At 48.8% G+C, this 14,915-nt stretch overlaps 1 protein-coding gene across 1 annotated transcript in view; it reads left to right on the top strand.

Moving 5' to 3' along the window:
- PTDSS1 (phosphatidylserine synthase 1) overlaps positions 1 to 14,184 on the top strand; it is a 66,980-nt gene extending 52,796 nt beyond the window's left edge. The window contains exons 10-13 of the mRNA XM_057531699.1: positions 2,351 to 2,450; positions 10,418 to 10,486; positions 11,230 to 11,299; positions 13,084 to 14,184. Coding sequence (XP_057387682.1) covers positions 2,351 to 2,450; positions 10,418 to 10,486; positions 11,230 to 11,299; positions 13,084 to 13,193 — 349 coding nt within the window. The 3' untranslated portion in view covers positions 13,194 to 14,184. The remainder of the gene's footprint in view (positions 1 to 2,350; positions 2,451 to 10,417; positions 10,487 to 11,229; positions 11,300 to 13,083) is intronic.
- Positions 14,185 to 14,915: the final 731 nt, after the last annotated feature.

Below are 14,915 nucleotides of genomic sequence, written 5' to 3'. Positions count from 1 at the left end.
CTGCTCCAACACCCCCAGGAGCTCCCCTGTCCCTCAGACTAAAAGCCAAGCTCTGGGGTGGCCCTCAAGACCCGTGTTACCCTGACCTCGCTCTGCCCCCTCCCCTCACTCCTGGCCCCCTCCCCACCCCCGCCCCAGTCTCTGTTCAAGGTCACCTTCACGGACAACAGCTCAGCTAAGATTCCTCAGCACGTGGGGTCAAGTCATATCCTAAAGTTCCTGACTGAAAAACACTGGTCTTTAGGGCAAACTTCAGGTCGTTACGAAGTCAACTGAGTGGGTCCTGAACAGCATTTTCTTAAAAATGAAATAGAGTAAGAAGATGTCAGAGCCAGGGGACAGTTGTTTTGTGTGACTTTTGTTTCAGTCATGTGTGTGTGTGTGTGTGTGTGTGTGTGTGTGTGTGTACTGGGCCACAGTGAAAAATATGCTTCCTGCCGTGGGTCTCAGATCACAGAAGTTGGAGAAACAGCTCTAGTCTGCTGGTCACCAAGCTCTTGAAAGCTGCCTCAGTCGGCTTGAATACCCAGAAACCTCTCACAGTAAGCTCTGGGTGTTCTGTCTGGTTAAGGGCAGGTAGGCACACTTCTTTCCTGGGCTTAACAGTTTCTGATGCATCCCAGCAAGAGGTCCCAGCAAGAGGCAGCATACGCTCTGTGTGTCCGCCGGCAGGCACCCTTGCCCTCGCTGCTTCCCTGCCTTCTAGTGTCGGCTCGCGGCCTCGACTTCAGTGTGACAGTCGACCTCAGCCCTGCTCTCAAACGTGCCGACCTTTGTTGTGGCCGGGAGGTGGGGAGGAAGAGGGGGTGCTCTGTAAAGATTCAGGCGACCACTCCTAACCTTGTTTCGTTGGGGCTGTGGGCCAAGACAACTCCAGATTCTCTAGAGACGTGTCCAGGAGACTTTCTGCTTTGCACAGGTGGTTCTGACTCTGGGCATTCAGTTGTTTAGAGCCGTCCATCCATTTGACCATGGCAGTGACCTCTGTGTCTGCCAGTAGGGAGGGGACCGGGGGCCTTCTGGGCCCCTTCCTGCCCTTTTAGAGATTATCTGTGCAACAAGACCAGTCCCTCTAGATTCCGTCGTGAGCAAGGCACACCTAAGGTGGCCTTATCTGAAATCGCTGTTCCTGGGCAGTCTTTGGGATCACGTGACCGGCTATGTCACCCTCACCTCATCCGCTCTTACCTTCAAGCTCTGAACCTTAATAAAGGTCTGATTTTAATATTCATAGATGAAGTTGTATTATACAAGATTAGCTTTTTTCTTTCATGTTTTAATTAAAGAGGGAAACATGGAAGGTTTTTTTTCCAGCGTTTTTGTATTCAGCAAAATTGCTTACAGATGCAGAGGATAAAGGGTTTTTATCAGCAGCAGAACTGGAGCCTATTAAATCTGGAAATTCTAAGATGGCTGGGAGGGAATGTGATTGCTGCCTTCAAGTTATTGAAAGACTCACCTGGAAGGCTCACACTCCCATATACAACTGCGGAGGGCAGAGTTAGGACCAGGGGTGGAAGGAGGCAGATACCAGGCAGATACCAGCCTCCTGGCAGATACCAGGAGACAAGGAATGACTTCTCAACAGCTAAGGAGACTGAGCAGCAGAAGCAGCTGCCCACAGAGGTAGTAGGTTCCCTGGCCCTGCAAGGGTTCCAGCCAAGGGGGCGTCTGTCCACCCATTGTGATAAGTTCCGACTTAGATGATACCAGGCAGCCTCCGGCTATGAAGACGTACGAGTCGAGATTGTAGTCTGTGAGGAAGGAAGATGTAAAGAATATTTGATTATTTCTGGCGACGGATAGAGAGATGAAGAGGCAGAGCACAGAGGGTTTTCAGGGCAGTGAAACCATTCGGTATGACCCTCTAATGGTGGATACATGTCATTATACATCTGTCCAAACCCATAGAATGTACATCACCAAGCGTGAACTCTGACATAACCTATGAACTTTGGGTGATGTGTCAACGCAGGTTCGTCACTTGTGACACATGTTGACAGCAGGAGCGGCTGTGCATGTGTCGGGGCAGAGGCTATAGGGACTCTGTACCTTCCCCTCAAGTTTGCTGTGAACCTAAAACTGCTCTAAAAAAAAATAGTCTGCGGAAAAGAAGAGAGGAGTGACGGTACAATAAACTTTTAATTAAATCTAAATATGTATGTATATATAATAATATATATTATTCCTGAAGAAAGCACAGTGTCATTTTGTTGAGGACCTGCTTCCCGTGTTTGGGGCAGAAATCTTATGACCACTTGAACTTTATGATGGAATTATGCATATTTCTGGTAATGCATAATGCTCTGATAAGATGAATTCGTATCTAACCTCTTGTTCTGTCTAACAGGGTCATTGGTTTCCTGGAAGCTATTGTCTGCATAAAATTTGGACAAGATCTCTTCTCTAAGACCCAAATACTCTATGTTGTGCTTTGGCTTCTTTGTGTGGTAAGTCATTACTTTTTTACCCAAAAGTGTTAGTTAAAGTCCCCATGGTGTCTTCTAAAACAAAACAAAACAAAACACTCTTGTGTACCAAGGTTCCTTAGAAATTTATAGACAGGACGTTCTACTGTAGTAACGCAAGACTGGCCACTAGTCTGAAGTTCAAGAATAAATACATAGGACCACATGGCACCTAAAATTGGTCACTTTTGCAGGTTCTGGTCAAATGCCCTCAGCAGGTGCATCATACTCTCATTTATTTCGCTTATGAGAATTCATCTACACTTGCTGAAAATGTCAGGCCTGCCATGAGGGGATAAGGATGGTTACAGTGTCCCATAACATATGTATTACTGTCCAAGGGTTTATGTACAAAATGACAGACTGTTGTTTATAGGCCATGTGAGGTGTTTTTGGAGGTAATCAGACCATACAGTTTCTTCCCCGTGGGGCTGACATTATAAACCTGTGAAGGATGTGTTTTCCTCTCGGAAGGGAAGAGCCCTGGGGGCCTCCAGCTGCGTTGTCCTGGGACTTTTCCCTCATCTTTCAAATGAAGCAAGATCTTGCCTAGCTTAAAATTCTGTGATTGCGCTTCTTAATTTGTTTTGTTACTTTGGGGAATCATTTAAGATTCTTCCCTTTTACTTACTTGGTCCAGAAAATTAACTCAGGCTTTTTTTTTTTAATGAGCATAGAAAATTTCAAACATATGTGGAAGTAGATAGGGGGTCGCTCACCCGTCATGCACCCATCATCCAGTTTCAACAATTATCAACCCATGGCCAGTCTTATGTCCTTATATTCCATACTCATTATCCCCAACCCTGGGTTACTTTGAAGCAGACCCACTTTACTATTTCAGGATGTATCTCTAAAAGAAGATAAGAATGCTTTTTGGTTGGTGCAACCACCGTACCATTATCACACCTGAAAAAGAATTAATTCCTTCATACTGTCAAATAGCTAATCAAAGTTCACATTTCTAACGTTTCCTTACATTTTGTATTCTTTAGCAGTTTATTTGAATCAACATCCACTGATTGCAATTGGTTGGCATGCCTTTTAATAAAAGGTCTCTCTTAATCTACAGTTTTCCCTTTGTCTCCAGCTCTCACCTTTACATTGAAGAAACAAGCCCTTTTGTCTTCTAGATTTTCCCTCAGTCTGGTTTTACTGACTCCATCCTTACTGTAACTTAACAGATTTCTTTGTCCTCTGTATTTTCTGTAAATTGGTAGCTGGATCTAGAGGCTTAATCAGATTCAGGTCTAATTGGTGGGGAGGGGGAACAAGACTAAACTCTTCTTATTGCCTTTTATGGTGTCTATTTTTAGGGTTACTTGCTAGAAATCCTAACTGTGCCAGGGCACCTTGAGCCTGGTCTGTCCTGTTTTATCTCGAACAACGAAAGGGAATAATGATCTCCTTTGTACTCAGGCTCCGGAATTAACGCCCAGATGTATTTTTTCTGTTGCAGTGTGACTAGATGTAAGGATTGGTTAGGGGCAGTGTGTCAGATGGGCCAGGGGATCTCACCATGCGCACCTCACATTTCTGTCTGGCGTGGGCACCCCAGCTCTGTGAATTGTAGCGTGACCCGTGGCGGTGGGCAGGTGTGGGTGCAGCCCTTACCCTGCGCCGCTGGGACCACAAGGAGGTTGAGGCAGGCGGGACTCCTGGGACGTGGGCCAAAGGCCCTCCTCACAACGGCCCACTGTGGGCCTCCCCCTGGGGCATCAGCAGCCAGAAAGGTCTCCCCAAGGCCGTGTCCAAGGAGCCGTCTCTGGTCACCCAGCCGGTGGGGCTCCTCCAGCCTCTCTCTAAGTTTTAGAGATTTTCACTCTGTTTTGCTGATTAGACCCTTAGCATATGCCTCCTTACGTTGGTGAATTTTGATCTGCCTTGGTGTCTGTATGACGGTAGCTTATTTTGAGGACATGACCCGTTCCTCAGTCTCTGTGTCACTTAGCATAGTCCCTTATAAGTCTGTCATGTTGTCACGTTCTTGTTAGAGCGGCCCTGGTGCTGGAGGGCAGGTGATGGTGAAGATTTATTCATGCTTACGAGGTGCCAGACACTGTTTGAAGCACTTTTCATGAATTGCATATTTGATCTTTACACTTTGAGGGGAGGTACTTTATTATCCCTCTTTTATAGATAAAGGCACAGAGAGGTTCACTAACTTACCTAAGGTCACACAGGTAGCATGTGGCAGAGCCAGGGCTCAAACCCAGATAGTCTGGCTGGAGATTTCCTGCTCCCCCTCCACGGGTGTCCCCCTTCGGAGGATCTCCAAGTCCACGTGGGAATTACACATGCAAACTACTTACATCACAAACATCATAAAAGATGTGTGTGTTGTAGCGAGGTGGATGGACCTAGAGTCTGTCATGTAGAGTGAAGTAAGTCAGAAAGAGAAAAACAAACACCGTATGCTAACACGTATATGTGGAATTTAAAAAAGCGTTACTGGTGAACCTAGTGACAGGGCAGGAATAAAGATGCAGACGAAGAGAACAGACTTGAGGACACGGGGAGGGGGAAGGGTAAGCTGGGATGAAGTGAGAGAGTGGCATGGACATGTATACACTACCAAATGTAAAATAGATAGCTAGTGGGAAGCAGCCGCATAGCACAGGGAGATCAGCTCGGTGCTTTGTGACCACCTAGAGGGGTGGGATAGGGAGGGTGGGAGCGAGGCACAAGAGGGAGGAGATATGGGGACATATGTATATGTATAGCTGATTCACTTTGTTATACAGCAGAAACTAACACACCATTGTCAAGCAATTATACTCCAATAAAGGTGTGAAAAAAAAAAGAAAGATGTGTGTGCACGGAGCTAGAGGAGCCCTGGAGAGAGCAGCAGACAAGCTGGGTGAAGCTCCTGGAGGTGATGTGTGCTCAGGATCACAAAGGATCACAGTGAACGGCTCTCCCATCCCTCAGGTGCCCCAGCCTAAGACCCAGGCGGCTGCTTCCTCTCCTCTGTCAGCCCCCAAGTCAGCCCTCCAGCTCTATTCATTCGCCCAGGTGGCCCAGCTCCATCCCCTCCTCTCTGTTCCCACTGCCTCTGCCCTCTAGACACCCATCTTCTCCATTCTGCCCTTCACCTCCATTGCCTACACTGCTGCCAGAGTGATCTTCCAGAATTCCGATCGGAATCCCTTTGCCCTGTGTAGAATCATTTTCCCTATTGTTGGGGCCTAGAGGGCCTAACAGTACAACATTTCCCCCCACCAGGTTCAGAGCAATTAGAGATAGTCAGGATGGACGAAAGCTATGGAGACAGAACGGCAGCTTTACTACTGAGGGTCCACATTTTTCAGTATCAGCTTCAGGTGCGTGCCAACAAGGGGCTTCGGAATAGTGAACCCCAGAAGCAGACACGCTTCCTCTGCAGCCCCAGGAAGCAAGCCCCCCGCATTGCGCTGGTGGCCTCGCACCCAGAGGGAAAGACGGGAGACGCCCAGCTTCCTTATCTGTTATTCCCTAGGCAGTTAAGATACTGGCCTCCCTGGGGAAGGGGCGAGGGGTGAGGGAAAGCAGGAGTGTTATACCAGGGAAGCTCCCTCTGTGTAGACAGAAACAGCAAGAAGGAAGCCTCATCCCCACCACAGACCTACCAGCTGAAATAGGAAGTCCTGCTTGTGTGTTTAGGGCCGTCATTCTCTGGATCGTTCACCACCCCTACCCCCTGTACCCTGCGCTCGGGCTCCGCCAAACTATTCCTAGTTACCTCAACCCACCGTCCTTCCAGACTTGTCTTGCCTTCACCCAGGAGGCTTCCTCTGCCCGATCTGAGTGCTTTTCCCTGCGTTCTCTACCTGGTGAATCTTAACGCCAAGACCAAACTTATATCCGTGTCCTCCATGAAATACGCTCTAACCTGCAAGGCAGACTAGACAACTCCCTCCTCGGGGGACCAGTCGCATTTGGTACATGTTTCTTTGAGTTCTAGCCCCAGTGTGATGTAATCTGGGGTATTTATGTCGGTCTCCTCAACATGGCACTTCCTGCTCACAAAGAATAAGTTTCCATTGTCCTTTTGTCCCCACGGACACTAGCACAGTGCCTGATGCACAGGAAACACTCGGCAAACGCAGGGAGGAGAAAGGACTGAGGTCAAGGGACAAAGACCGGGAGACACAGAGGCAGGTTGAGAGACAAGTACGTCCAAAGACTCGAAGCCATGCCAGTGCCCGCGTCACAAGAGGACGGCGACCTGTTTGGGGAGCAAGAATGAGAGCGAGTTGGAGGCAGAGGGGATCGTCTGCGTAGGATGGGCTCTGTGTGTCTTGGTTGGAGATTCGAAGGTTTTTCAGAGGAAAGACTGTCTCACGGGGCAGCTGGAGGGTGGGAGAGTATGGGGGGGAGGGGATTGGAGAAGGGGTGAGCCTGAGGGTGTTGGAGGGACCTCAGTGAGAACCTATCCAAGGCAGCGGCATTGAAGATGCAGAGAGAGGGCTGAATCCGAGAGCTAAAGAGCCCGACTCGATAGACGCCGTCCCCTTCTGAGAGCTGGGGAGGGCAACTCCAGGCTTTCCTGTTTGTGCCACTGGTGGCTTTTGGTGCTGGTAACAGGTTGGAGGATATCAGAGAAGCCCCTCGAAAGGAGATGAGTTAGGTGTGAGGGACCCTTAGATTTTACAGGTGAAGGTGTCTTGTGTCATTGGAAATTCTGGTCTGTCCAGTAGCCCTGGAGAGACTCGGTCGGCGGTGGAGGTGAAAGAGGTGGGAGGCATCCGTGTGTAGGGTACGGTTGGAGCCGTTGGGTCGGTAAGAGTCGGGGAACATAGTGTGGGAAGGAGAAGCTGGCTGAGAATGGCATCTGGGGAGCATCCACATTTTAGAGGCCAGGCCAAGGGCAAGAAACAGCCACAGGAAAGAGGACTCTGAAGATAAGCAGAATCCCCCAGTTAGTGTTAGCAGTGATGAATGCCATGGAGGGGGACCTGGCCTGAAAAGAGGCCTTTGGCTGGGATGAGTAGGGGTCCCCACTGCCTTGCACATTTACCAGTTAGAGAAAAAGTGTGGAAATAAGGTCCTGGCACGTTTTTATAATCATGGCCTTTATTAGAGATCAAGATTGGTCTCAATCTTAGGAGTGAGGCAAACATTATTGAGTAAGAGAGCGTTGAGTTACACCAGGCCTCCACACTAAGAGAAACAAAGCCCCCAATTAGTCGCCTTGCCTGGTAGGAGAACGTACACAGAATTTGAGATCAGTGTGGAAGTAAAGCTCCCACATGCTGGTTAATAAGCTGCCCCAGCACCAGTTGTCTGATCAGTCTGGGTGAATTTGAGCACACCTTACCATAGCGTGGAAGCCACACCGGGGGGTGTGTGCTGCCTTGGCGCTCTCAGCCCTCATGTTTTTCTCTTTCTTTTTTTCTTCCTTTTATTTAAACAAAATCCGTACACTTGTCATTTTAAATCCAGGCCTTGACATTTTAAGTGGGTACTTGCCTAGATTTCCACAGGTGTGATTGCAAACCCATAAATTACAAGCTTTTGTCTCCTGGGACAACTGTATAAAAGGGGCCTCTTGCACCCAGGTGAAGTGGTAAACTTGGCAGCTGCGGCAGGCCCTTTGCATGGCGATCGTGATGATAAGCATCTGTCTCCCAGCACCTGCCAGTGTTTGCCTGCCCCGCTGCAAAGCCAGCTCTGCCCAGCTGTCTGCTGCTAGAGCAGCCCCAGCTGCCCTCCTGCCCACCCAGGGGAAGGGAGGAAACTGGGGGAGGAAGAGGAAGAGCCCCACACGCCTGCCCTCTGGTGGGCGGGATGCACAGCGACAGCCAGCCCAGCCCTGACTGCTCCCATGGTCTAGCACCCCCCCACCCCACCCCCGCACAGCCACTGACTGGTCCTCGGAGGTGGAACCTGTCCTCCCTGCCCTCCGTGTGAAACCTAGGCCGACCTGTTCTGCTCTTTGTCAAGGAGCTGACATATACGTAGGTTTACACAGTGCGGATGCTCTAGTCTTCCCACTCTTGCCATGCCGTGAAAATCGTACATTTAATGGTGGTTGTATATTAGAAATCTGAACAAGTACTGGAATATGTTAAAGATTAGAAGTAGTTTTCATTCTATAATTTTAATATATTCATATATTGCCTAATTTTTTGATGGGGGGGATATGAGCTTTTTAAAAAAATTCCTAATTTATACCAGTTTGCATATGGATTTAATATAAAATGAACTAGTGGGTCTTCTTATATTTCATGTTACCTCTCCACCATGCTGCTATTCCCACTTCATTGATGTAGAAGGAGAATGGCCAGCTGGAGCGCTTGGACTCCTTTCTTTCTTGAGACTTAAGGTGACTCTGTGCGCCCAGCAGACACTCAGTGAACGTCACTGACCTGAGGAACTGGGCCAGGGCTAGACTACAAGCTGCGGTGATGAGAACGCACAGCCCGGCCTTCCCTGCGGTCTTGGCTCTTCCCTCCAGGCTGTGGGCTGTGCAGAGGGATGGGATGGGACTGGCTCTTCCCATGATGCTTTTCTTCCTCCAGGAATGGATGAGTGGACAGATCAATAGAGATATAAAGAAGTGTAGACATAAAATCAGTATTTATCTCGATAGCCATCCCTGAAATTTGATCCAGGGATATAAAGAGACCTGTGTTCTGGCTTCAGTCGTGCCACACTGTAGCTGTGTGTCTTTGAGAAGGCAGTCACCTCTCTGAGCCTTCATTCCTCTGCTGTGAAATGAGGGGAATTGAAATTAACGATCTAGAGGCAATGCCTCTAGATCTAAAGTTATGATTCTTAGAAAGAGTTCAAATTATTCAAGAAGAGAAGAGTCCATCATGATTTCACAACTGTTCCCACGACTGGGTCAAGGTGACAGGTCCCCAAGAGGAAATGCAGCGGAAGAGATGGAGGTTAGGAGTCCTTGAGGAGGATTCACTGTCAATGGGTTCCTAAATCAAGGAATTCTGAAGAAATGTCATGGCAGGACGGGCAGTTTGGTTTGGTTGGGTTTTGGTGATTCACTTACAGTCGCGAGGGGAAGGGGAGGCCTGGCTGGAGGGCCTGGCCCAACACACTGCTCAGTCCAGGCAGCCAGGAAGTTTTCCCCGACCTGTAGTTTGTTGGCACATTTTTAAACTTTGGATTCTTAGGTGCTATGTTTTTCCTTAAATTAGAGTATAATTTAGGGTGCAGGGGGGCCAGTGGGGCACACTCGGGGGTAAGCGGAGGTGATCCTGGCCTCTGGGTACCGGTGGACCACGCCCTTCTCTTTTCACACCAGGGCTCACAAGACATTTTTATTTTCTCTTTAGTTTCCTATCTACTTAACTGAGAAAAACAAAAGCCACCAGAACTGGGGTCAGAGCGGGGCCACTGAAACTAAAAAGCAGCGCCAAGCCCAGGGCAGCGGTGTCCCGCTGGGGTCTGCCACCTACACGTGGGTGTGTGTCCTCAATGCCCTCCGGCACCACTGTGACCCCAGACTGAATGAAACTGCTTTTTCATTCAGAAATCCTCTTCCCCTCAGAAGCTGACAAGCTAAGTCCTTTTAACTCTTTCCAGTGATGGGTGGCAGGGTGCAGAGGATGGGCTGTGAAAATCAGGCCAAAAAGAAAAAAAAAGAAATACAATGTAGAGTCCTATACGTCCTCTTAGGCAGAACCTGCAGAGCTGTTCAGAAAATGCATCGCACCTGATCCCACATCTAGAAATGATCTTCACTCTGACAGTAGAGTCACAGTGGTAACTGTGGCCTCATCGGAACTCTTCTTGCCGAAAGCTTTAGGGGTGCCCCCCCTGCTGCCCCCCGGGGTTCACCTCTGCCGCATCCAGCCCTTCTGTAACCGGCATCCCGGGAGAGAAGGCAGAAATGCATCGAGCCATCGTGTATGAATTCCCATTGAAACCCTGAAGTTCCGGGAAATGGGATTTTTTTTGTGCACCCTCACTTATAAAATGGTTTTGTGCTTGTTTTTCTCTTCCAGGCTTTCACTACCTTCCTGTGTCTGTACGGCATGGTTTGGTATGCAGAGCACTATGGTCACCGAGAAAAGGTATAGAAGGGAAGGTGGAGATGGTCTTTTATTTAAACTAACCACGTCCTGCTTGGCACTTTAGCCCAGAGCACATTCACGTGAGGATGTGGCACGTACAGCACAGTGAGAGCCGGGTGTCAGCCTCCCCGCTTTAGAAACGTAGCCAGTTCAGAATTCACTTCCTATCAGTTGCCATCCTTGCTTGTGACTGCCCTATTCAATAGGTCAGGACTTCTATCCTCATTTCTTAAGGGGGTTAAAGATTAATTATTTGTTTATATATATATATATTTTTTAAAATTGCATGGCAAGCCCCAGAGCAGTTTTTGAAAAACTAGGTCTTTCACTCTGTGCAGGCCTCTTCCCGTATCCCAGCCTGGGGCTCCCATCTGGAAACTCCTGCCCTGCCCACTTCATAGTAGATGAAGATTAAGGTAGAGGATAGATGTGAGTGGGCTTAAAGTGCTGTAGCAGTCTTGTCAGCTGTAATTTTTTTTTTAAGTAAAAATAACAGCTTTCATCCTTTATTCATACTTTTAGTCTAAGGAGCTAAAGGCGCTTTCTAGAAGATGTATTCTGCATCACCTGGGATATAGCCTTGATCTTATAGCTGAGAGCATACGCGTGAGGTGGTCCTGCACTTGCTGGTGGGGATCCCCAGCCCGGGAGAGGCCAGGGTTGAGCAGCCTGGCTTGTTTGCTGGCCCCCCCTCCTCCCGGGAGCACTTGAAATTCCACCACTAAGCCTGCCTCTCTCCCTAGACCTACTCAGAGTGTGAAGATGGTACCTACAGCCCTGACATCTCCTGGCCTCACGGGAAAGGTACAAAAGGTATCTCTCTCTTGCTCATTGTTAAAAACTCTCCTGGGTCCTCTCCCTCCCAAGGCCCAGGAAAGGGATTTAGCATCAGTACTTATCTTCCGAATGTTGATAAATATATGCCCTGAAGGGTCTCAAACCTACACCTCGCATGTCTCCTGTTACTTATTAAGAAACATGCAAAGTGCTCACAGGTTCTGCCCAAGAAACTTGCTTCGTAAGAAGAGGTGCCACGTGGTTCTGCCTTTTCTGAGACAGGAAAACGTAACGAGACCCCACTGTCTCAGGCATCCTGATCGGGATGTTCTTCCTCTTGACTTTCATCGCGAGTGAAAAGCGTTAGGAAGAGTCGTGTGCCAGGAGGAGAAACCTTTCCGAAGAGGTGGATCAACTTAATCGTGTTTATTCAAGAGATAGACCAGCATAAGAGGGATCTCAACAGTGTAGTCAGGGATCTCCCACTGGCCTCTCTCCAAGGAGCATTTTGGAAAGATTTGGGGCCACCTGGTTATCCTAAAGAATTTGACTTGTAGAACAGTGACCCAGAGGAGGTGCCACTGGATAGTAATTCCATGTCAGTTATGAGCTGATTGTGGGCTTGACCGAAGGAAGAGAACTGAATGTCAGAGCCCGTGAATTTTAACCCACAGCATTGCTCAGAGAAGCGGGGACGAGGGAGGGGAAAGCACTGCTGAGGCAGTTGCTCTCCCGAGTCCTTTTGGGGTGAAGCGCATCACAGCTGTCCCTGGGGAAAACACTAGCGAGTGCTGGTCACCCTGTTTGAGATGGTTTCTGCTGAATCAGCTACCTAATATAGAATGCTGATGGAGGTAGGCACAGGGGTTCCCCAGGGCTCCCTTATTCAGAACCGTCCTAGAGATCAGTCCGTGGCAATTCCGGGTTCTCCACTGAAAAGACTAAAAGAAACAAGCAATGGTAGAGATATATTTAAATGAAAGGTAGACAGTTTAAAAAAAAAAATCTGAGCCCTGGAGCAGAGAACCTTTTGGCTTAGCTGCTAAGCCAGAGGCTTTCCACGTGCTCAGCCCGAGGGCAGAGCCAGCCTAATGCCAGAAAATTCCGATGACCTTCCAGGCCTTACACACCCTAACCCGGAATGCCCACCCTCACCCCACCACTACCCCGGCTCCAGCCTCCACCTGGCTGATGCCTGCTGATTGCCCAGCACTCAGCCAATGTAGACGTCTTTCTCTAAGCTCCCACACAAATGATAGAGCGTGACAGACGACACCATCCCTGCAGCGGCAGGGGCCTGATTTGTAAAGGTGGCTTCCAGATCAAACCGTTGAGGGCATGTAATATCTTTGATTTTTGCCAAGTCAAGAATCCATTCCAATTTAGGGATTTAGAAACAGTGGTGTGTAGCGGGTCAAGGTGTGGACACCTAGTTGATGCGTCCTTTGATTGCTAAGGTAGACTTGACACCCACGTGGTTTGTTTTCATTGTCCCTCCTTTGTGCTTCGATGTTATTTGTGCTCTCACTTCTGGTCCCCATCACCATGACCACAATCCACCCTACGGTGTGAATGTAAACATCCTCGGGACGCTCCTGTCTTTGTGGAGCCCTGACTTGCACACCCTGGCCCCAGCTGTGCTAGCTCAGCGCCGGGGTTTCTGTGCCTTGATTCATTGATGAGGCCACTAGATGGCGCACAAGGGTCAGTGGAGGAGCGGTGGGACGGCCGGGCAGGGAGAGCCGGAATCAGAGGCTTCAGAGGCCCGAGCCGGGAGCCCACAGCCCACGGTGACGGTGTGTCCCGATTCCTTTGGCCAGGTTCTGAAGACGGCCCACCCAAGCATCCAGGCAACAGCGAGAGCCATTCTTCCAGAAGAAGGAATCGACATTCCAAGTCAAAAGTCACCAACGGAGTTGGAAAGAAATGAAAGACCCTGGTTAATCAAAGATGTTCCAGGGAGTGCCTCGAACTGGGAGGGGACGGAATTGGCTGGACCTCCCTGTGGGGAGGTCGAAACGCATAGCGTGAACGGGAAGGAGCGGGGGCTGGGAGGGGTCATTATTTGAGAGCATAAGTCTTGTTGCCCACAGACCCGGCCACACGGGGCAGACCATTGCGGGGGGTCCTTCGCCACTCGGGTGTCTCTTGTAACTTCAGCACTTGGCACGTGGTCACCGGTAGCAGGACAGCGCTCAAAGGAGAGCGTAGCTATTTACTCAGTTGCCAGAAGCAGTTCTGTGCTTGCGTGTGTTGTGGATGCAGTTTAAACATCTTCACTCAGGCAGGGCACCAGCCAGCCAGTTGACGGACTGGTCACCAGGTTTCATTTTTCTGAATCTGCCTTTCCGTTTGACTGACTGATTTAAGTCCAGGCCACTTATCTGTCTTTTATTTTGTCGTTTCTTATTTCTATGTCAGGATGCTTACAGGCCTTCAGAAGCCACCACTGAAGTTAAATTGGGGGAGGTTTCTCTTTTTTTCTAGAGGAAAAAAAGGGGGGGAGAGTTTGTGTTACACTTTAGCAGCCTTCTCCCCTTTTTAGGACCTGAAACTACACAGCGGTGGGTGGAAACCAGGCTGAGGAAAGGTTAGCTACCCACGTAGGATCCTGGGCTTCAGATCGGAACCTTTCTGTTCCCTTTCCAATGTCGCTTGTCCAGACTTATACACAGTGCACAGGCGTGGACCTGCCGAGAGGCAGTGCTCACCGCGGCCCCTCCCCGCCAGGTGCCTTTTCCATTTTGTTTGTTTTCCTTCCATGGTGTGTTGCTGACATTGTCTTTTAGTCCCCTGTGAGGTGCTGGTGAGTATTCCCTTTCATCCATCCGTGCCATGCTCTAGAACATTGACCCTGATAGTTCACCACTTCTGATGGATCCCTGTTTTAAATAAAACAGTTCACGTTAAAGCCCATCAAATTCTGTCTCTGTAAAGTGCTCATTTCTTTGCCTCTTATTGGTATTTTCCACTATTTGTAAGCAATCACTGTATTTTTCAAGTGACTTTAGGATAATATGAATGTGTATGTGTTTTACGTAGTGAGAAGAAAAGAAAAGAAAATGTGTGCTTTAGAGGGCTTACAGACACATGTCCCTTTTCCTAACCTTCCCAAGTGATCAATAGAAAATGAACAAGATAGTCATTGTTTTCTTACTAGGGTAACGGTTACATCAACCAAGTTGGATTTTTTTCTCTAACAAGTGGCCGGTATCCAGTTGATTTTCCTGCAGATATAAACTTGCTGAAAGCAACCCTTTTGTTCCCCCATTTCACAGAGCACAAAAGTTTCGATGTCTTTTCCCCCTTTAAGGAAGTCTTTACCCATAGAAGTGTCATGTGTTTCTTTTCCTGCAAAAGAATCCCAGGGTGAAGGGGTTAAATGAGTCACGCAAAGCAAGGATCACCCGCTGTGCTCGGGGTGAGGGGTGAGTGTCGCCAGTCACCGGGCCGGTGCGCCCGTGCAGTCCCAGCAGCGGCCCCATCCTTCCCATGATAGTCCTGAAGAGAGGCAAAGAGGTGCTCATCCCATAGACCCACGTGCTCTTTTATCACCCATCAGAGAGGCCTTTCTTAAACAGAGGTACAATGTAAATCTGTTTGACTTTGAAAGTAGGTGAGTTTGTTTCGTTTTGCTTCTCCGAGCACTTCT

The sequence above is a fragment of the Balaenoptera acutorostrata genome, chromosome 17 (genome assembly GCF_949987535.1).
Source record: "Balaenoptera acutorostrata chromosome 17, mBalAcu1.1, whole genome shotgun sequence".
Lineage (NCBI taxonomy): Eukaryota > Metazoa > Chordata > Mammalia > Artiodactyla > Balaenopteridae > Balaenoptera > Balaenoptera acutorostrata.
Note: the sequence above shows the minus strand (reverse complement) of the source record. Positions and strands in the feature narration are given on the sequence as shown.